The 22,559-nt window shown below is 41.5% G+C and overlaps 2 protein-coding genes and 1 non-coding gene across 3 annotated transcripts; 2 read left to right on the top strand and 1 right to left on the bottom strand.

Annotated features, from left to right (window-relative positions):
• Positions 1-8,000: 8,000 nt before the first annotated feature.
• LOC123410847 lies at positions 8,001-8,640 on the bottom strand. The gene has a single exon (XM_045103784.1). It carries the CDS (start codon positions 8,492-8,494, stop codon positions 8,195-8,197), a length of 300 nt encoding a protein of 99 aa, XP_044959719.1. The 5' UTR covers positions 8,495-8,640; the 3' UTR covers positions 8,001-8,194.
• Positions 8,641-9,554: 914 nt separating this feature from the next.
• Positions 9,555-9,636, top strand: TRNAS-GCU. Its single transcript has one exon. It is a non-coding gene; the product is annotated as a tRNA-Ser (tRNA).
• Positions 9,637-11,123: 1,487 nt separating this feature from the next.
• On the top strand, positions 11,124-11,805 carry LOC123413060 (alpha-amylase/trypsin inhibitor CMa). The gene has a single exon (XM_045106007.1). It carries the CDS (start codon positions 11,135-11,137, stop codon positions 11,645-11,647), a length of 513 nt encoding a protein of 170 aa, XP_044961942.1. The 5' UTR covers positions 11,124-11,134; the 3' UTR covers positions 11,648-11,805.
• Positions 11,806-22,559: the final 10,754 nt, after the last annotated feature.

Raw genomic sequence — 22,559 nt, 5'->3', positions numbered from 1 at the left:
CAGGAGCACATCTACGCCGAGCTCTCCTCCGACGTGGACGACGACTGAGCGCTGCCGCATCTACTACCGCACGAGCTCGACTCCGGTGAGCTTAATTTTGCGTAGTGCGGTAGGTTAGTTAATAGCTCCGGTAGGATAGCTTACCTCTACCCCCCCTAGTAAGTGATGAACTCTAAATATAGTATGTATGATCGTGTACTAAGTACTGAACTCCGAATGGTTGTGGTTGCAATTTCACACGTGAATATTTTTAAAAAAAATTATGCAGTTTCACATACGGGGTCTGTTCTATAGCGCAAGATTTCATCCCGCAAAATCGAGATTCGTCGAACTGTAAACCGCTTTTGCAGTTTGTAAATATGTGGGGTCTGTTAGAGGTGCTCTAAGAATGACAGTTCGGTTTTCATTGAAATCAGAAAGAAAAAAAAGGCTATGCATTTTTTTGCCGGGCGTGTTCAGAACCTTGATTGGAATTTTCTGTGCTAAGAGAATTCTAGTGATAAGTGAGAGCACAGGAAGCATCTCCATTTCTGGTTTGTTGAATTGCCTCATTTCCAGGGTTTCAAAAAACAAAAACTGAGATCATTTCCGGGTTTTCATTTTTTTAGTACTACACAGCTCATTATGCAAAAACAATGGTAGGTTCCATACAGATGATATCAGATTGGTTAAGCAGCCACAATTGGCGTCCCACATCTAGACTAACATCATCTCTGGTTAAATTATGAGCTTCCCAGTTCAACTCCTTGTTCTCATGAGCCACGTGGCATTCATCAAACTCGACCATCTTTGTCTTGAGATCTTAGATAATGGTATAACTGGTTCCCATATACTGACCTTGCAAATTCTTTATTGTAGCCGCATAGTCAGTAACAACATGAATGTTGCCAAGATTCAGATCAGAGGCTAAAGCAAGGGCTTCCTTGAAAGCCATAGCCTCTAGGATCTCCGGCTGTACTTGGTCTTGGAACTCGACCGTCAACGCTCGCTGAAAAAAATCCACGTCATTCCGGCAAACCACAACCACTGAGGTCCACTTTGATTCAAAGGATTCTCATAGGATTTTAAAAGGATTAAAACCCTTCGGAATATCTCATAGGATTTTTAAAGGATTAAAACCCTTCGGAATATTTCCTGTGTTCGATTCGCAGGATTAAATCCTGTAGGAATTTTTCCTATGGATTCATCTTTATTATATTTCATAAAAATTCTAGTATCCACTCCAACCTCTTGAAAGAAATCCTTTATTTTTCCTGCGATACAATCAAACAAACTTAATTCCTACAGGAATGCAATGGACATGTCATTATAAACCTACGTTTTTTCTATTCCAGCATTTTTGCAATCCTGTGAATCAAAAAGGCCCTGATCCTTTATCACCATGTCGTGAAATAGCAGCGTCAACCATTAACTTTGTGCAGCCTTGCACAGGTTGTCTCCGGGTTTTCAGGCATGAAAGATGCCCCAGCCCAGCAGTTCTATGAATGTGGCTCATATATATGGAGTTATCTGGTGGCAAAAGGAAGCGGCTATCTCTCGCCTGACGCGAGATGGAGCGTGCGCTCGTGCAGGGTGGCTACAAATGAGCCAGCCCACGTAATATCCAGGTTAGTTTAATCTTTTCTTGTTTCCTATTTCCTCTTTCTTCTTCTTTTCTATTTTTAAATTAATTTATTAGATGTTAGCCAGCCCATGTTTATTAGAAAATATTTATTACTCCCTCCGTCCCGAAATAAGTGGCGCAAATTTAGTACTCCCTCCGTCCCAAAATTCTTGTCTTAAGTTTGTCTAAAAATGAATGTATCTAAATACTAAAACTTGACTAGATACATTCATATCTAGACAAATTTAAGACAATAATTTTGCGACGGAGGAAGTACTAGATTAGTACAAATTTTATACTAGCTCAACGACACTTATTTTGGAACAGAGGGGGTGGATGTTAGCCAGCTCATGTTTATGAATAAACATTATTTACTAATTTGACCTCAAAAGGCTATTTAATCACACACGATACATTCAAATGGACTGAAATTTTCACATAATACAAAACGAAACATTTATGATTTACTGGAAAAAAAATTTCAAATTTTTCCGAACACTTTTAAAAAATTGTGTGAAATCTGAGTCGATCTGGTACGTCGGATCTATATCGGATGGCCGATAGAGGGGGCTAAGTTACTGTGAGACTTGGCTTCATCAAGTCACTGAAGTTGCGCCTACCCACCAATACCGCGCGGTTGTCTTTGTTGGAAATATGTCCTAGAGGCAATAATAAAGTTGTTATTATTATATTTCTAGTTCATGATAATTATCTATTATTCATATTATAATTGTATTAACCAGAAACCGTAATACATGTGTGAATATATAGATCACAATGTGTCCCTAGTGAGCCTCTAGTTGGCTAGCTCGTTGATCAATAGATGATCATGGTTTCTTGATCATGGACATTGGATGTCATTGATAACGTGATCACATCATTGGGGAATGATGTGATGGACAAGACCCAATCCTAAGCATAGCACTAGACCGTGTTGTTCGTCTGCTAAACTTTTTCTAATGTCAAGTATCATTTCCTTAGACCATGAGATTGTGCAACTCCCGGATGTCGTAGGAGTGCTTTGGGTGTATCAAGCGTCACAACGTAATTGGGTGATTATAAAGGTACACTACAGGTATCTTCGAAAGTGTCTGTTGGGTTGTACGAATCGAGACTGGAATTTGTCACTCCGTGTGACGGAGAGGTATCGCTGGGCCCACTCGGTAATTCATCATCATATTGAGCTCACTGTGACTAAGGAGTTAGCAACGGAATGACGTGTTACGGAACGAGTAAAGAGACTATCCAGTAACGAGATTGAACAAGGTATGGGGATACCGACGATCGAATCTCGGGCAAGTATCATACCGGTAGACAAAGGAAATTGCATACGGGATTGATTGCATCCTTGACATCATGGTTCATCCGATGAGATCATCGTGGAACATGTGGGAATCAACATGGATATCCAGATCCTGTTGTTGGTTATTGGCCGGAGAAATGTCTCGGTCATGTCTGCATGTTTCCCGAACCTGTAGGGTCTACACATTTAAGGTTCGATGACGCTAGAGTTGTAAAGGGAATAGTATGTGGTTACCGAAGGTTGTTCGGAGTCTCGTGTGAGATCCCGGACATCACGAGGAGCTCCGGAATGATTTGGAGGTAAAGATTGATATATAGAAAGTCCTGTTTTGGTCACCGAAAAAGTTTCGCGCTCATGGTAGTGTACCGGGAGTGCCGGGAGGGTGCCGGAGGACCCCCGGGAGGGGCGTGACGACCAAAGAGGCTCATGGGATGTTAGAGGAGGTGGACCAGCCCTTATTGGGTTGGCCAAGGTCTTCCCTAAAGGCCCATGCGCATAGGGATAAAGGGATATGGCAAAAAGGCTTAAAAGAAAAGGGAAAAGAGTTCTTCCAAGGGAGTCCACCTCCCTTGTGGGAGGAGGACTCCTCCCTAGCTTCGGCCGAACCCCTCCCCCTCGGAGGAGGGGCCAAGACAGCCCTCCCTATTCCTCCTCATATATATACTTGAGGTTTTGGCCTTTTGGAAACACACAATTGATCTCTCCCAAGGCGCAACCCTACCTCTCTCTTCTTTCTCCTCCGCAGCGCTTGGCGAAGACCTGTCGGAGAACCACCTAGCTCCACCGCCACCACTCCGTCATGCTGCCGGAGCTCTCCCTCAACTTCTCCTCTGTCCTTGGTGGATCAATAAGGAGGAGACGTCACCGGGTTGTACGTGTGGTGAACACGAAGTTGTCGTGGTTCGGCACATAGATCGGAATCCACCGCGATCTGAATCGTTGCGAGTCGACTCCATCAACAGCATTCATAGTAACGCTTCCGCTTAGCGATCTTCAAAGGTATGAAGATGCTCTACAACCTCTCTCGTTGCTGGTTTCTCCATAGGTAGATCCTTGTATGGCGTAGGAATTTTTTTGAAATTACTACGATCCCCAATAGTCTAACCGAAGGAATTGCTTTGAGAGCTCAGACTTCTTCAGGGTGAAAACCTAAGATCTTGGATCGGGCTATGGTGACGCTTGTGCACTGTGTCCTTCTTGAAGACGTAGTTTTTGAAGACCTTTTATTTATTCCGGGTGTTATATTTGGTGGCGGTTTGAATGTGGCTGATGTCGATCGTTATGGCGAGACTTCTTTTTCTTTTCTATTTTTATCTTTGGTTGTGTGCATCCTAGATGTGGTTGCGACATCTTATAGTTGCAGAGGCAGGGTGTAGTTGGTATCTATTTGATATTAATATATTCCTTTTTCTAAAGAAATAGAAAAGGAAAAAGGGAATGCATGATCTAACCCTCGCCTCGTGGAAGACGACGGCCAATGCAGCTAGACACTGCGTCAACCTCGTGTTCGTGTTAAGTAGTAGGGGGCGCGACCTACTTGACGTGAAACGAGGCGGGTTTTCCACTAGATTTGAACTATTTTTTATTTTACACGGTCCCATCCTTTTTTTCCTCTGCTTTTACTCTTTTATGTTTTCTTCTTTGTTTTTTCTTTATTTTCTTCAGTTTCCTTTATTTCTTTAACTGGTTTTGCTGGAATTTTTAGTTTTCTTTAGTTTTTCTCCAAGTTTGTTTATTTCTTTTACGTTTATCGTCGGATTTCTTTGTTCTCTGTCAGGTTTGACATGTTTCTATACACACTTTAACTATATATGTAATGCATTTTGCTAACACACATTTAATAATTGCAAATGCTTGATTAGCATTTTTTAAATATCAAATTAACTTTTTATAAATATATGGTCAACACTTTTGTAATGACATCTAACATTTTTTTTCAAATGCATCATTAATTGATTTCATATACAAGTTTAACAATTTTAATACATGGTCAATCTTTTGTCTATAGACATTTGACATTTTCAAACATGAGTTTGACATATTTTGCATATATGGTCAAAATTATATATACACATTTAACATTTTCTTTCTAATACAAGTTTACCATTTTTTTGAATACATGGTCAACATTATTTCTACACATATTAATATTTTTTCAATACAAGTTTAACATGTTTTGAATACATTGTCAACATTATCTACATACACATCATCAGTTTTTTTGAATACAAGTCAAACATTTTTTTAACACACGGTCAATTTTTTTCTGCATTTAATTTTTTTAATACAATTTCAACATTTTCTAAATACACGATCACCATTTTTATCAAATGTTTGATATATATATATATATATATATATATATATATATATATATATATATATATAGTCGCGCTATTCGTCACCCTGGGTGAGGAATAGTTATTCTTTACCTCCTCCATTTTAACATCAATCATCGTAATTTTACGTTACGTAATTTTTTTTCTTATTCCATACGTAAAAAGATACCATAAGAAAATATATAATCATCGTAAAAAATATTTTTGTTACGTAAAATTACAAACGTAAAAACATAGTGTAAAATGTACGTAAAATGTATATTTTTTTGTCTTACAGCCTATATTTTTTTAAAAAATTATGCCAAAATTTACATAATAGTCAATATGAATGTAACTATTTCTATTTTAAATGTAATTTTTTTACAAGAAACTCGTAAGATTACCTCGGGTGAAGAATAACTTATTCTGCACCCTGGGTGATGAATAGAGTGTTTATATATATATATATACTCTATGAAACACCCAGGGTGAGGAATAAGTTATTTCTCATCCTGGTCAGGACGTAATTTTTTCACATGCATGAGGTAATTTTACGGCTGTCATTTCCTTCACGGAGGAGAGGATCTCCTTTTTTGAGGCCGTAATCTTACCTTTCCTTTTTATCATGTCGTAATCTTACCTCACTTAGTTTTCTTTCTTACCTTTTGACCGTGGGAGATAGAGTGGGGTGAGGAATAACTATTCCTCACCCAGCGTGATGAATAGCGCAACCCTATATATATATATATATATATATATATATATATATATATCCTACCATTAGCAATTGCGGGGGTGATGGTTTTGGAAAACTTCTAAACTTTTTCAGTTGATTTGTTTCCGGTTTTGGGACTTAATAGAAGATTAGGTTTTTCTTTTTTTCGTTCTCTTTTTGCTTTTTTCTTTCTGTTTCTGCTGCAAAATAATTCTTGATTTTCAAAATATGTTTTAGAATTTGAAAAAATGTTTCGAAATTTAAAAAATGTCCCAGAATTTGAAAAAATGTTTCCGAATTTGAAAAAATGTTTTAGAATTTAAAAATGCTCCAGAATTTGAAAAAATGTTTCTAATTTTAAAAAAAATCCGGACTTTAAAAAATGTTCCGTAATTTGAAAAAAGTTCCGGAATATGAAAAACTGTTTCGGAATTTTGAGAATATGTTCTTGAATTTGAAAAACCTTCTGGAATTTTTATCGAAATGTTTTGGATTTTTCGAAAAATGGTTCGGAATTTGAAAATATGTTCTGGAATTTAAAAAATATTCTGGAATTTGAAAAAATATCCTTAATTTTAAAAAATTCTCCGAAATTTGGAAAAATGTTCCGTAATTTGAAAACATGTTCCGGAATTTGAGAAAATGTTCTAGCTTTTCAACAATGTTCTTCATTATCTAAATAATGTTTACCTTTTCAAAAAATGTTCGTGTTCAAAAAGTGTACATAAGTTGAAAAAATGTTCCCGATTTAAAAAATATTTACAATTTTCAAAAAATGTTCTTTTCTAAAAATAATTGTTCTAAGTTTTTAAAATTCTCCTGTTAAAAATTTATTTGTGTTCTCATGCATTCTTCAGAAAGTCAAAAGAATTTCATTTATAAATTTATTCGTAAATACAAAGGCTGTTTAACTTTCATAAATTCAAAAAAACAAAAATGTAACCTTTTAGAAAAATAGGAAGAGAAACACAAAAGAAAATAAGGAAGAAGAGCAAAAAAAGAAAAAAATTGGAAAATAATTTAAAAAAAGTGAAAAAAATGAACTAATTAACTGACCGGCCCAGTCACTTTGCTAGCGATGGCGGCCCAGTCACTTCGCTAGAGACCGCGGCCAGTTGCTTCGTCCCTTCTGTGCGAAGCCATCACTATTGGATGCAAAATGTGTCCAATAGGAGGTCCCCCATCTAGCGCCAAGCAAGATATAGCTTCCGCGATTACAAAAAAAGGTAAGCTACAATTTAACCTATAAATATGGAGCAACTTGGTTTAGGCCCTGTTTGGAACCACCCAGATTATATAATCTGGTTTTTATTATCTATTATGTTTCCAAACAGGACAGTTTATGTTGTAGACTTTAAAAACTACATGACCAGATTATTAAAAACTCATAATCTACTCTACCCCAGCTAAAATCAGATTATGGATTACTAATGACCTATTACCCTTGTAAACTTAAAGATAATTACCTACTGCCACCGCCACCGTCTTATTTTTATACAGGACAGACATGTCATTGTACAATGTAAAACCTGAATTACAGTTTATATAATCTGGCCTCCAAACATACCCAGCTGGATTATTTTTATAAACCAAATTATATAATCTATCTTCATAATCCAGATTATTATAATCTATTGTGGTTTCAAACAGGGCCTTAATGGGCCGGCTAAGATTGATAATCTGTACGAAAAAAAAGGAAGCTACAATTTAACCCATAAATATGGAGCTCTCCGGCGAAAAGAGAAGTTAGCCTTCCAGAGAGGAAAGTAACCTTCTGCTCGCAAGCTCAAATGAACTCGTGATGAAAAGCAATCTTGAAAAACATTGGATTGTTTTGTGCCAAACATTGAGCTCATTTGTTAATGTCTATCACATATTTTTCCAGATTTTTTGATTTTTTATTTTTTTTACTTTACCGGCCGAGCTGAGAAACTCCGCCTAAATCTGAAGAATGAAACTATGCTCAACACAAACCAACAGCTATCGACCCCCATTGCCTAAAATAAAAGCTATCGACCCCGATGAGCAAGAACGTTTTTGTTTTGTTTTGTTTTTTTGTTTGCGAAAGAGGAGCAGATTTCGTTTCAAATGTAATCGAATGACAAATTGCGCAGTTCAATCTACTGTACATGCACAAACTTTCTTATGCTCGTCGTACAATCATTTCCTAAGAACAATCCCTAGTAATAACCATACCTAAGAAAGCACGCAGTACTCGCTACATATATTAGCTGAACACAACCAGAACACTTCAACTAGTCTGCCCTCCGGTCAGCATCACCAGTCTGCGGCGCCGGCGGCGGCAAGGAGGAGCCGGCATCGTCGGGAACGCCGACGGGGACGTCGGAGAAGGCCGCCAGCACGCGCCGGACGCTCATGCTCCGCATGGGCCGGAAGCTGAGGGACCTCGCCGCGCTGGCCGTGGAGAAGACGTCCGAGGACTTGCGCAGGATGAGGTAGACCAGCCCCTGCACGAGCGCGAACACGGCCACCTTGGCCAGCGCGTCGCCGAGCTCCGGCGAGATCGCGGCCGCCGCCTCCACCACGTTGCCCATTTCCCCAAGAACTAAACCAGCTCAACTGGCCGCCGATGATGACGGCGGTCGTCGTCGACACCACGTACTGAGGTACGTACGCGATCGAAGATGTGTGTAGCTTACAGTCGAAGAGAACGTGGTATGTATGTCCTGTGTACGGTTGGTCGTTGTTTATATATATAGAGGTGGCCGGCGGCACGCGCGCGGCTTGCGTCAAGTTGCTTTTCCGGCGGCGTGAGCCTTGCACGCAAGCCGCAAGCGCGCGTAGGAGGTGGTGCAAGCCTCCACGCTTTGCTCCCACATCTGAATGAAGCCTCGCTCATCACATGGACCTGCGTCTTGGACGATCGTCTCTGAGGTGGCGTCCATGACCCATGGATAGTACGTAGGGCCACTGCCCACTGGCTCCAAAGCTGCACTCTCCATTTGCTTGCGGGTTGCGGCTAACCTAGATCGACCGACTCGAAATGAACAAAAAAGCAAAGCAATCGACGGCGAAACGTTGTCCATTTCCGGGCGCTTTCTTGCTTGCCGGCCGACCTATAGCGGCTGGAATTATCAGTGCGGCAGCGACAGGATAACGCGAGTTCACGTGGCGGCCGGCGGCCATATGTTTTCCTCCCGGACGCGGCAACGTTCTTGCAAGCCAAGCAAACGCGTGCTCATCGGTGGTTCACGTTCATGGGCCCATCCGCTCATGGCGTATGTCCAGCCGGCGCCATGTGCGCTTGCTTGGCTCGCAAGTCCATTGCTTGCTGCCACAAGGCAGCTAGCTAGCTGTAGCGTCTGAGATTTGCAGAAGTGGCTCTGTGGCTGGCGAGTGACCAGGAGTCAAGCGATGGCCCTCGTGAAGAGACCGTGCAAAGTGGTCAGTTTTTTTTTTTTCAATCGACCGAGGGAAGCCATCGCTTTGCTTCCTCAGCCTGATGTGTAGACGGGAGGTTTTGTCATATCATGTGGAAGCCAAAATGAATTGTAATAGTTCTCGAAAAGCAATTGATAGCCAAAGAAAACACTCCTAAATGACATGATTGCTACGTTATGTTGAGTGGTTTTATGTGCGAATCCTTACAACAACGACGCTTTGGCCGAGTGGTTAAGGCGTGTGCCTGCTAAGTACATGGGCTCTGCCCGCGAGAGTTCGAATCTCTCAGGCGTCGACATTTTTTCTTTTTACCATTTTGCTAAATAATTGTCGCATGATTTATCCGGACGAACCAGTTTATATGTGCGTGATTTTTGTGCCATTTTCACACCTTACAGATACAGTTTTTTAGCTATTTTTGGGGAAGTGGGTACACCAGGCTTATTCTATATTCTCGCACAATATGCATAGAGATGGATCTATTATCCCACAAAGAAAAAAAAATTGGCAGATGGGCATGACTGCGCGACATTTTTATATGTCAAAAGAAGAAGAAAAATGTCAAAGGTCTTAATTTTGTTGCATCATGCTCACTTGCGATGCCAGCTTTCAAACTGGAGTACGATAACTTCTACAACTAAGAATTTTTCTTGAATACAATAAAATCTCTAAGATTGACCTTTTTCGTGGTCATAATTTTAAGAAAACCAAATTTGCAATTATACCAAAGTAACGACAATGTCACCTGTACACCTGCACGAACTTGCTTACCGTGTGAAGCCGTGAACGATGAACGAACTTGGGACGAGGGAGATCCTCCAGAAGCTCCATATATAATACACGCTATATTTAGGAACGGAGTGGGTATTTTTAAAGAGCCCCTTTGAAGCCAATATAAAGGCTCAATTTTTGGGCAATCTGTAAAAGTTGCCCCTAGACTCATTTTTATCGATTTTTGTTTAAACGTTGCCTCATAACTAAGATGAGTGAGTGACTAGTACATACATTTTTTCGCCGAAAAGACTAGTAGTACATAAGTTAGCCCCTCTCTAATTCACACTGTGGATTTTTCACTACAACAACTTTTCCAAACTGTTTGGAAGAAAAATCTTAAGGGGTACAAGACCGCGGAGTTCAATATATTGGGGTACAAGACCTCTTTTTTGAAAATAACATCAAACGAAATGGGCTAGGCCTTTGTGGTGTTACTGGCTCAGACCAAAACGGATACTTGGACCCATTGTTTCAGAAACTGGGTTTTGAGTTATGGACAATCTATGTATGCACATACTCTTGACTTGCAATTAAATTCAAAAATCAGTGCTTTGCGAAGTTATTACTCACACGCATTGTCCGATTATCACATGATTACTCACGCGGCGCAAGAACAAACTCTGTTGTTAGTTTCAACAAGGTTTCACATGATTACTCACGCGGCGCAAGAACAAACTCTGTTGTTAGTTTCAACAAGGTTTGCACGTATAAACTAGCTAAAAGTTTCACTTTAAGCACCCATGGCGGCAACGTGACAACTTGACAAGAGAAGAAAAGGATGCCCACATCAACCATAACAAGCAAAGCTAGGCCCGATCAGCTACGAACATCTCAATGCTTCCACACAAAAGCCAGTTGCATTTCCCTCCAAATTCTGCTCCAACAAACTAATTAAGTGCACTCTAGCTCACCACATTCGTCATATAGCACAACAGATTTAGTTAATAGCTGGCAGCTTCTCCTCTCTCTCTCTCTCTCTCTCTTTTCTCTGGTATATATATATATATATATATATATATATGCAGGCAATGCAAGTGTGGCCGGCATTGCTTACAGCCACAGGCAAGAAACCGGACCAAGCTAGAAAGAATAATATGGCGTCCAAGTCCAGCATCACCCCCCTCCTCTTGGCCGCAGTCCTGGCCTCCGTCTTTGCCGCCGCCGCAGCCACAGGTCAATATTGCTACGCGGGGATGGGTCTTCCGAGCAATCCGCTTGAAGGCTGCCGGGAGTATGTCGCACAACAGACCTGCGGCGTCAGCATCGCCGGGTCGCCGGTATCCACTGAGCCAGGTGACACCCCAAAGGATCGGTGCTGCCAGGAGCTTGACGAGGCTCCGCAGCACTGCCGCTGCGAGGCGGTGCGCTACTTCATAGGGCGGAGGTCTCACCCCGATTGGAGCGTGCTCAAGGACCTTCCCGGATGCCCCAAGGAGCCCCAGAGGGACTTCGCCAAGGTACTCGTTACGCCGGGGCAATGCAACGTTCTGACCGTTCACAACGCCCCATACTGCCTCGGTTTGGACATATAAAGATAGATCCGTCGCTCATGAATGAATAAGCATGCATGCTCCGTCCATGGATGTGTGGCATGCACATATATATATGCATATGTGAGCTCCCGTTGCTCAACATTTGCTTTACTAATTAATAAAGAGGATCATTTTATGGTTCTTAAATTTCAACTCAATATTTTGTTCATATGTCCGGTGGTTTTATGGCCTTTGTTGTTATCTCATTCATTGCTTGTGACCCTCACAAGTGTTCCTCGATCCATATATATATATTCGTGGATTTGTAAGCGCGCGCAAATAGTGCATGTGCTTTGACGTGGCAGGACCAGGACGTGTGAGAAAAACTATGATGTGGCACAGAAAACACACACCAAGTTATTAGCTGATCTATGCAGTATACGAATAATGAAAATACACCAATTTATTAATTACAATACAAAAACACAAATAGTTATACATCTTTTTGGGTGTAATTCTTTACTAAATGAGCCATTGAAGTGTCCATCTTATATTCGTAACACTAGTGGGGACGGGGCCTTTAGCCCCGGCCCGTAAGGGGCTTTAGTCCCGGTTCATCAACCGGGACTAAAGGGGCGGGACTAAAGGCCTAACCTTTAGTCCCGACCCTGTTACAAGCCTGGACTAAAGGTGCTCCACGTGGGCGCCTCGTAGCGCCCCAGGGGCAGGACCTTTAGTCCCGGTTCGTTACACGGACCGGAACTAAAGAGTTTCAGATTTTGCTTATTTTTGGGTTTTTTTTAATGAAATTATTTTTGGGTTTTAGGGTTTTAGGGTTTAGGTGTTCGGGAGATTAACGTGATGCCTCGTTTGGTGTTCGGGAATTAGTTTTCATATAATTTAAATAAAAATAATTATGCATATATATATATATATATATAAGATTAACTTATCTTACAAGCGAGCATATATATACAATTATATGGAGATCTGAATTATCGGGACTAGAGCCTGTCTATTCGATTACATGGACGAACATCAGTAATGGCCCCTAGCTACACTAAATCGTCCTTTGTCATCTATAGCTTCCGTCCTCAGAAATCCCGCAAGCTCCTCTGCAACAGCAATCGCGCGTTGCTCTGGTAGGACCTTCGTCCTCATGGCCGTGTGCTATATAAGAAAAGGAGATGAATATGAATATCAATCATGATAACAAAGAATGACGGGTAAAAATAGAGGTGTGAATGTTCATTGCTTACATCGAATCTGTGATCCTTGTGCTCAGAGGTAAACGTGCGAATGGTCTCGCAAACATAGTATCCGCATAGATGCGTTCCCCGTGGCTGCTGGTCGCACTTTACGAGAATAGAATATATATAATCAAAATAATAATCTAGCATCATAAATGTATTGAAATAGAAGTATATCATACTACTACTTACCTGAGCCGCTCTAAAGGTCAGCTTCTCAGGAAAGTTACCGGGAGTCACGCACTTGAACCGCTTCCAAACCCTGCCCGACAAGGATAATGATTTGCTAAGTTTTTCATTAATTGATATATCAGAAAATCATCGAAAGAGACCGATAGAGCGCAAGAACGATTGAAATTACCCTTGGAGCATGTCCTGCAGGCTTTGGAACTATTCCAAGGGTCTCGATAATGGGTCGAAGGCATCAACACTTCCCTTATCAATTTGAATGTCCAACAGAATCCAATGAAAGCTGCACATGTATATATATATATATATGTGTGTGTGTGTGTGTGTGTCAGTAACTTATCAATTACAATTATAAATGAATGGACACAACAGAGTAAAGACCCTCACCTGAAGTTGTATGGAAACAGTATGTGGTCACAGAAATTTTGATTTATTAGAAACCTTAGAAGGTTTTCCTCCATCTCCTTGGGTTTATCAGTTAGCGTCGCTATATGTATTATTTGGGTCAATAAACCCAATATTTAGGATGTTCTTGCTTTTACAATCCAGAATCTTCATTCTGCATAATAGAGTACAAGTTATATATAGACAATGAATTGAAATAACTAAACAAGTTATATGTAGACAACGAATTGAAAAACTTACAGACAATAGCAACTCATAAGCGATTTGTCGAGGGCGTCGCCATTGTACATCTGGAAGAGTTCATCAAAGTCGATATGGATTTCTTCGGGGCGGCCGTAGTACTCCCATGGGACACTCAGCACGATCATCATTCTCCCATTCTTTGATTCACTTAAGTACCATTGATGCAAGTAACGCATATTTGTTGGGAGATCATCTTTGCTGACCAAAGGCTCTCCCATGACAAATTGTGGCTTAGGGGCTACCACAGCCTTGGGTATCCTGTCGTCTTGGGAAGCCAGCAAATCTTCAACCGAGACACCACATTCAGCCGCCCACTCCTTTGCTATTTCAAAAGCTTTCCCCTACACCGGAGGGGGAACATTCTCGGTTAACACCTTGAGGGGTGGGATCGACTGTTTGGCCTGTTGTCCAAGCTGAGGAACGTCTGATTTTTTTATTGCTTGTAGTTGAACTTGATTTGCAGCCACTTGCACTTGCGTGTGATCTGCTCTTTTTCACTTCCTTCTGCAATGTGCGTGTATAGTCATCAGGCTTATGGTGTAATTCATACTATGATGGAAGGGTCATGAAGTCTTTTGCCCATGCTATTTGCTTCTCGGTGTATTCCGGGCGGGGCTCGGGTTCCTTCTTTTTCATCTGCGCATCATGATGTTCCTTTGCTATCCTGGCGTTTTCCTCGGGGGTACGATCATAAGGTCTGATAGGAAGATTAGCATGAGGTACCTTTGGGAGGGGCGACCGTTTGCGCTTTGGGGGGCTCCGTCGCTTAGGAATCGTCGGCGGAGCGTTCTTGGTGGCACGCTTCGGCTTAGTATCCTGTGCGGGCGGCGGCGGAGACGGACGACCCAAGTCCGGCGGCGGTGATCGAGATGGACTCGTGTTGTGCTGGCCGACATCATGTGGAGGGCTTGGAGGTAATGAAGGTGTAGGTGACCTGCGACGACTCGGAGGCGGTGTTGTCCTTGGGGCCGAGCCTGGAAGCTTGATGTAGTTCTTGTCCCATAGGATGACTCCACCCAGTACTTCTCCGAGTGTCCTCTCATCTTCGGGTCCAGCTATGTCGAGCTCCATATCATGAAACCCCGTCATGATTTCATCCACCCCGACTTTAGCAAAGCCAGCTGGAATCTCACGGCCATGCCAGCGTGCATCAGGGCCAGAAGGTAAAGCTTGTCTGACGGCCACCTTCATGGATATGTTCTTGAATTTCTCATGGAGTTCACATGATGCTGACTCCTTGATTCCATCCACGGGGTAGCCGGGACCGCCCTCTATCATTCTTCGTGCATCGTCGGGCGGGGCCTCAGATTCAGCCACGCTGCTTTTCCGCTTAGATGGGGCGCCGGTAATATCAAGTGCAGGATCTTCCCGGCGCGCTACTCCTCTAAGCTCATCAATCTGCTTCTGTTGCTCGTTAATCCTGGCAAGCAACTGGTTGAACTTGTCATTCTCCTCATCCTGCTGCCGCTTCTTTGCTCTCTCTCGGTTTCTGTAAGTGTCTTGGTCTCTGGCAAACCCAAGCCACCACGGGTAAGAAGGACCGCAGCCTCGCGTTCGTCCTCCATGTTCGTCATTGCCGAGGACCAGTGTGAGCAAATCTTTCTCTCTATCTGCAGTGAACTTTCTTTTTCCCTCCTTAATTTCTTTCACTATCCTTTTCCAATTCTTCCTGGGTATCCTAAGACCGTCACTGTAGATGAGGTCCCCTATTTTTTCGTCGTACGACCCACCATGCGGAAGGAACCAATTTCTTGCTCTCAATTCCCACTCATCACGGAGTGGTTCAAGTACGATGCCTTTATCTAGCAGATCTTGCTCTTTCTTATCCCACTTTGGGATGGCAGTCTCATAGCCCCCTAGCCCCAGCTTGTGGTGATATATCTTCTTGTCGGCATTTATCTTGTTCTTTTCTGATAATGCGTGGGCATCTTCTGACTCCTTGTACTCTTGAAATGCCTTCCAGTGATTCGCCTGCTTGGCTAGATACCCCTCGAATACTGGCACTTTCTTTGTCTTCAGATAGTTTTTCCATAGCTTCTTCTTCCAGCTACGGAACAGTTCGGCCATCTTCTTTAGAGTCCACTGCTTGACTTTGGCCCTCAGTTTGTCTGCGGCGTCTTCATTCTCACATTCTGGCAGGTTGAAATGTGACATGAGATCATTCCAAAGATTATCTTTGTACCTTTCGGCGACATAGTCACTATCGGCTGCCCCTTTGCGCTTGTTCCACTCCCGAACGCTGATCGGGACGTGATCCCTAACGAGAACTCCGCATTGCTTCTTGAATGTGTCAGCAGCATTCTTAGGAAGCTTGGGTTCGCCCGTAGGCAATATCACCTCAAAGGTGTAATGCGTCCGTGCATCCAACTTTCTAGTCGGGCCTCGTTTCGTAGTTTTGCTCGATGTGGAGGCCTAAGAGGGAGAAACATTCGTCAAATGAATGTATATGTATACAATATAGAGCTATCTCCAATATTTTTCACATATTACAAGTGATTGTCGAACTTCATATGTATACCTCGCCGGACTTTATTATTTCTTCACCGGCTTCTCCACCGGCTTCTCCATCAGTGGAGCTATCACCTTCTCCGTCATTGGACCTATCTCCTGCCCCATCGGCTTCATCTTCGTGTCGCTCGACCTCCATTCCAACGTCGGGGTTTAGATATGACGACGGAGATTCAGCTGGTTCAATGTCGGGGCCGTCTTTGATTATATCTTCGAGAAGTTCTTCCTCTTCGAGGTTCCTGATATGTGGATCCATAGTTCTGCAAAAAACGGATTCTCTTAACCTTTGTACCAAAAAAGAATTATTCTATCAGGAACTCCGTTCCAAAACAACTTTAGTCCCGGGTCGTGGCTCCACCCGGGACTCCTAGATTTCTGCATAGTATTCAAAGTAGGAGTACTTTTCCAATTTGAGCATTCAATAAGCAAAACCAAATTGTAAAATAAAGTAGTATTCAAATTAGCATGCATTCAATTATAAGCAAATACATCATCTCTTTTGTCCGTACATCGTCGAATATTATCACTAATACTCCTCGAATACTATCATACATATAGCATCACTGATACATCTAGAACCGTAGCGCCCGAAGGTATCGGCGCGGGCGGTGGACACCCAAAGAGAAGGAACCATCACAGGATCATAGCTCCAGTGAGATCCCCGAAGAACCTGCCAGGTATGCTCGAACCTGCCCTCCAACGCAACCATGTAGCGACGGACGTGCTCATCCTCCTCGCTGACACGGTGACGTACCACCTCCACGGTGTCCGGAAGCCTCGGCACCCTCACTGGCCCACGCGACCGCCACCAAACAAGGATCGGGTCAACGACGGGCTGGCTCCTCACCAACCTACGCCCCCCGGAAGGTAGCACCTCCCAATACCAGCCGGGCGGAGCCCAGTCCCGGACAGGGCCCCTCTGATCAAACAGGTGTCCTCCGCCGAGTCGACGACGAGGATGCGGGATAGGCATCGTAAGATGAACTAAAAAAATAAACTAGTTCTACTAATTTTCTTGCTAAAAATAAACTATTAACACTTAAGCATATACAATAGCAAAATTAAACTATTAACACTTAAGCATATACAATAGCAAAATTAAGCAATAGTCTAAGAAACACTATTAACACTTAAGCATATACACTATACAATATTTCTTCTTCTTGTAACCCTAAACTAATTTTTCCTCTTCTTCTATTTCTCCTCTTCTTCTACTTCTTCTTCTACTTCTACTTCTCCTCTTCTTCTACTACTTCTCCTCTTCTCTTCTTCTACTTCTCCTCTCCTCCTCTTCTAATTTTTTCTCTTCTTCTACTTCTCCTCTTCTTCTATTTTTCCTCTTCTTCTCCTCTCCTCCTCTTCTTATTCTCCTTTTTCTTCTTTTCTTCTCCTCCTCTTCTTATTTTCCTTTTTCCTAATTCTAAATATTACTAACCCTAATAATCTAGCACAAACCTAATAACAATAGGAATTAAATGACAAAAAAAATCGTTTTCTTCTTTTCTTCCCTTTTTCTTCCTTTCTTCTCCTTTTTCTTCCTTTCTTCTCCTTTTTCTTCCTTTCTTCTCCTTTTTCTTCCTTTCTTCTCCTTTTTCTTCTTTTCTTCTCCTCCTCACCGGCATGACGGCGGCGGTGGTGTCCCCGCCGGCGGGCGCCGGCGGCTCGTCCTTCGTACGTGTTCGGCATGGGGAGGAGGGGGTGGGGGGCTTACCGGAGTGGGAGGGCGCCGGCGAGCAGGACGGCAGGGCGTCGACGACGGGGACAAGGGCGCGCGACGAGGTCCGGCGCCGGCGAGGAGGACGGCAGGGCGACGGCGAGGAGGATGACAGGGCGACGGCGACGGCGGGCAACCTGGCGGCGTCGAGGAGTTCGTCCGTTGCCGCGCCGGGCAGGAGAGGCAAGCGAGAGGAAGAAGAGAACGAAATGGCGTTTGGATTTGGATTTTCGTCCGCGCCGTATATATAGTAGGATCTTTAGTCCCGGTTCGGGGCTCGAACCGGGACTAAAGACACCCTTTAGTCCCGGGCAGACCAGAAAGGCGGGAAAGTAGGGGCCTTTAGTCTCGGCGCGGCGCTCCAACCGGGACTAAAGGGGGTCTTTAGTCCCGGGGCGTGGCTCCACCCGGGACTAAAGCCCCTCCTCGGCTACACGATAAGTTTAGTCCCACCTCGCCCAGCGAGGGGGACTAACACTTGTTTATAAGCCCCGTCGCAGCTTCTCCATCGAGCTCCTCTCTAAAGCAGGCTTACGGGCCTAAACTCACTGAAAATTGAAACTATATTCGAAATTATGGAGAAAATTCAACCTGAATTCAAAGTGAACTCACTTTGAATTTAGATTGAATTTTCTCTATAAATTCTCATATAGTTTCAATTTTTTCTATTTTCATAATTAATAATTTTGACTATCCAAACTATTATCTATTTTATTATTTTCAATTAAAAACTATGTTTATTAAAAATTCTTTTTGCATATTTGAGAATTTGACAAAACTATGATAGTGAAAAGTGTTTGAAATTGAATAAATAATGCAAAACTATTTTCTATTTACAAAAGTAATTATTTTGACTATCCAAACTATTATCTATTTTTTTATTTTCAATTAAGAACTATGTTTATTAAAAAATTATTTTTGCATATTTGAGAATTTGACAAAACTATGATAATGAAAAGTGTTTGAAATTGAATAAATAATGCAAAACTATTTTCTATTTTCAAAAGTAATTATTTTGACTATCCAAACTATTATCTATTTTGTTATTTTCAATTAAAAACTATGTTTATTAAAAATTCTTTTTGCATATTTGAGAATTTGACAAAACTATGATAATGAAAAGTGTTTGAAATTGAATAAATAATGCAAAACTATTTTCTATTTTCAAAAGTAATTATTTTGACTATCCAAACTATTATCTATTTTGTTATTTTCAATTAAAAACTATGTTTATTAAAAATTCTTTTTGCATATTTGAGAATTTGACAAAACTATGATAATGAAAAGTGTTTGAAATTGAATAAATAATGCAAAACTATTTTCTATTTTCATAATTAATAATTTTGACTATCCAAACTATTATCTATTTTGTTATTTTCAATTAAAAACTATGTTTATTAAAAATTCTTTTTGCATATTTGAGAATTTGACAAAACTATGATAATGAAAAGTGTTTGAAATTGAATAAATAATGCAAAACTATTTTCTATTTTAATAATTAATAATTTTTACTATCCAAACTATTATCTATTTTGTTATTTTCAATTAAAAACTATGTTTATTAAAAATTCTTTTTGCATATTTGAGAATTTGACAAAACTATGATAATGAAAAGTGTTTGAAATTGAATAAATAATGCAAAACTATTTTCTATTTTCAAAAGTAATTATTTTGACTATCCAAACTATTATCTATTTTGTTATTTTCAATTAAAAACTATGTTTATTAAAAACTATTTTGGCATGCTATCATCATTTCACCCACATAGCATGTGTTAAAAAGTTGAGAGGGCTACGACAAAAACTGGATGCACTTCATGTACAAAACGGACAATCTCTCTCGAAGTATCAATGTTTCACAAGGAGAAGAAGGAGAAACGACCCCCCACAGCAACAGCCGACATTCTTCTTCTCTCATGTATGGTGGACACTCCCTCACCTGATTTTTTGACCGTCGATGATGGTCGCTATTCCTTCTTTCCCTAATGCATAACAAATATCTAGCACAAGGAGAAGAAGGAAAAGCGACCCCCACAACAAAAGTGGTTCCGCGGCACGCCACGTGGTTCCGCTGCACGCCACGTGGTTTCGCTGCACGCCACGTGGGACTAATAGTCTTTCATTTTTAAATGACTGTTTTAATCAAAAACAGATCTGTTACAAAAGGGATTTCATTTTTTGAACTTATTTGAACTGAAGACTTTTTGTATATATATGTGGTCGAAATGCATGATATCATGAAGTTAGAAAGGGCTAAACCATTCAAAAGTAGCAAATGAAGTTAGAAAGGGCTAAACCATTCAAATTTGGAAACTATAATGGCACAAACAGAAACTAGACATATATAAATTGGTCCAAGCAGTACATGATACTAGTCCAAACAGTACATAATAATAGCTACCATAGATATATATACAAGTGTTCGACGTTGAGAACACTACTCGTCTGAATCGTCTGAATCAGAATGTCCACCTTCCTCGAGGTGACGTTGGCCATAGTTGACGACTCGGATCTTGCGGTACAACTCGTATGAAACGTATGCATCTTTTGTTGCATACTCAATGTTGATACGATCAAGTGGGGCCTTCTCCCAAAGTTTGTGCTGAGACTTTGGGAAACTGGTCTTCATATCACCATATTCCTCGTTGATCAAGGCAACTGCCATATGAGCCATCGAAGTCCTGACATGTCGAAGCCTGAATACCGTTTGGAGATCAATGAGGCAACCAGTTGGTATCTCAATACTGAAGCTGTACCTCATCTTCAGCTTGTCGTTCCTTATGTCAACGGTAGCAAAAGTGATGCCGCTGCGAAGGAAGTCCATGAGTTCTGGACAATGCTTGTCACTACTGCAACAGAAACAAATTAAAATGGAACAAATGTTACATACTGTTGCAATAAGGAAACATGTTTCACTACAACTAAAGAGAAAATTATCTTTAGGATTCAAATAGAACATATGCAATGGAACCTAGAGAGATCACTATAGCTATCCAATGGAACCTAGAGAGATCACTAGCTATATGCAATTTTCATGACTATGACATATCATATTGCTATCCAATGGAACCTAGAGAGATCACTAGCTATATGCAATTTTCATAACCTTGGATCAAAGAACACCGCATAAAATTGTATCACTACAACTATGATTTCAATGGAACATATTGAACCAATCAGATTTTTCAGATTGTGGAACACTATTCCAATCAGATTGTGTTCCCTTCAACTAATCAAAATTGTTTCACTACAACTATTTGAAGCGAACCAACTATGATTCCAATGGAACATATTAAACACTAGTTGATTCTAATACGATTTTTCAGATTATGGAACACTATTCCAATCAGATTGTGTTCCCCTTCAACTAATCAAAATTGTTTCACTACAACTATTTGAAGGGAACCAACTATGGGAACATATTAAACACTAGTTGATTCTAATACGATTTTTCAGATTATGGAACACTATTCCAATTAGATTGTGTTCCCCTTCAACTAATCAAAATTGTTTCACTACAACTATTTCAAGGGAACCAACTATGATTGAAACAAATAAACTTACAATGTCATTATCTTGGATCAAAGAAAGCCTCAAAACTTACCTCGCCCATTGGAAGATCAAGACATGGTGTGCGAAGCATAGTTGGATGACGGCAACACCGCGTTGATCGGCCGTGTACTCCAGATCAAGCCCCAAGAACTTCTCATGATCCATTGCGGCGTCAAGCCATCGTTCCTTCAACTGTTCAAGAAAAAACGGCATCTCCCTGCTCTCGTTCGTGTACACGACATCGAGCATGGTCGTGCCATGTGCGAGCACCTCTTCAAAGCGAGTTGGCATGCTGGAAGAAGAGAAGAGAAGAAGAGAGGAGAAGAACAGAGAGCGAGAGCGAGAGAGAAGAAGAAACAGAGAAATGGCGACTCTGCTTCGGTTCGTGCTTTTCGTCGCCCGAAACGACGCGGGATGCAAACCGTTTGGGCCTTTAGTCCCGGGTTGAGCCACCAACCGGGACTAAAGAGGTATACCAACGGTTGCCACCACTACGGCAGGCCACGTGTTAGGCCTTTAGTCCCGGATTGAGCCACCAACCGGGACTAAAGGGGGATACGAACGGTTGCCACCACTAGGGCAGGCCACGTGTTAGGCCTTTAGCCCCGGGTTGAGCCACCAACCAGGACTAAAGGGGGATACGAACGGTTGCCACCACCACTGCCCACCGCGTAGCCCTTTAGTCCCGGTTTGGGACACGAACCGGGACTAAAGGCTCCTTACGGGTCGGGACTAAAGTCTCGAGGGAGGCATTGAGAATTGGGGCGACGTGGCCGGGCCTTTAGTCCTGGCCCAGAGGTCGGGACTAAAGGGTCCCGGCCAAAGGCCCATTTTCCACTAGTGTAAGAGAGAAAAGGCTTGCAAGTTCCACACCTACATAAGCAAAATGAAGTCTCCGTATATTTTATTTCCTTGTTACCGAATGAAAAAATTCACGACCATTCGATTGTCCATTTTTCTTAGATTAATAAGCAAATAGTATAATTGATTATTCTTGGATGGAGTAGAAAGAAATAAAATGTTTTTTTGCGGGAAGCTAGAAATACAATGTTAATGTACCATATTCTTGGAACTCTTGACTATATTTATTGCATATTAAAGGCGCAATATGT

This window comes from Hordeum vulgare, chromosome 7H (genome assembly GCF_904849725.1).
Source record: "Hordeum vulgare subsp. vulgare chromosome 7H, MorexV3_pseudomolecules_assembly, whole genome shotgun sequence".
Lineage (NCBI taxonomy): Eukaryota > Viridiplantae > Streptophyta > Magnoliopsida > Poales > Poaceae > Hordeum > Hordeum vulgare.
This window is presented reverse-complemented; position numbering and strand designations above follow the sequence as displayed.

Excerpts from the sequence above, each read along its gene's own strand:
- LOC123410847 (XM_045103784.1), bottom strand. The coding sequence starts at position 8,494 with ATGGGCAACGTGGTGGAGGCGGCGGCCGCGATCTCGCCGGAGCTCGGC.
- LOC123413060 (XM_045106007.1), top strand. The coding sequence starts at position 11,135 with ATGCAGGCAATGCAAGTGTGGCCGGCATTGCTTACAGCCACAGGCAAG.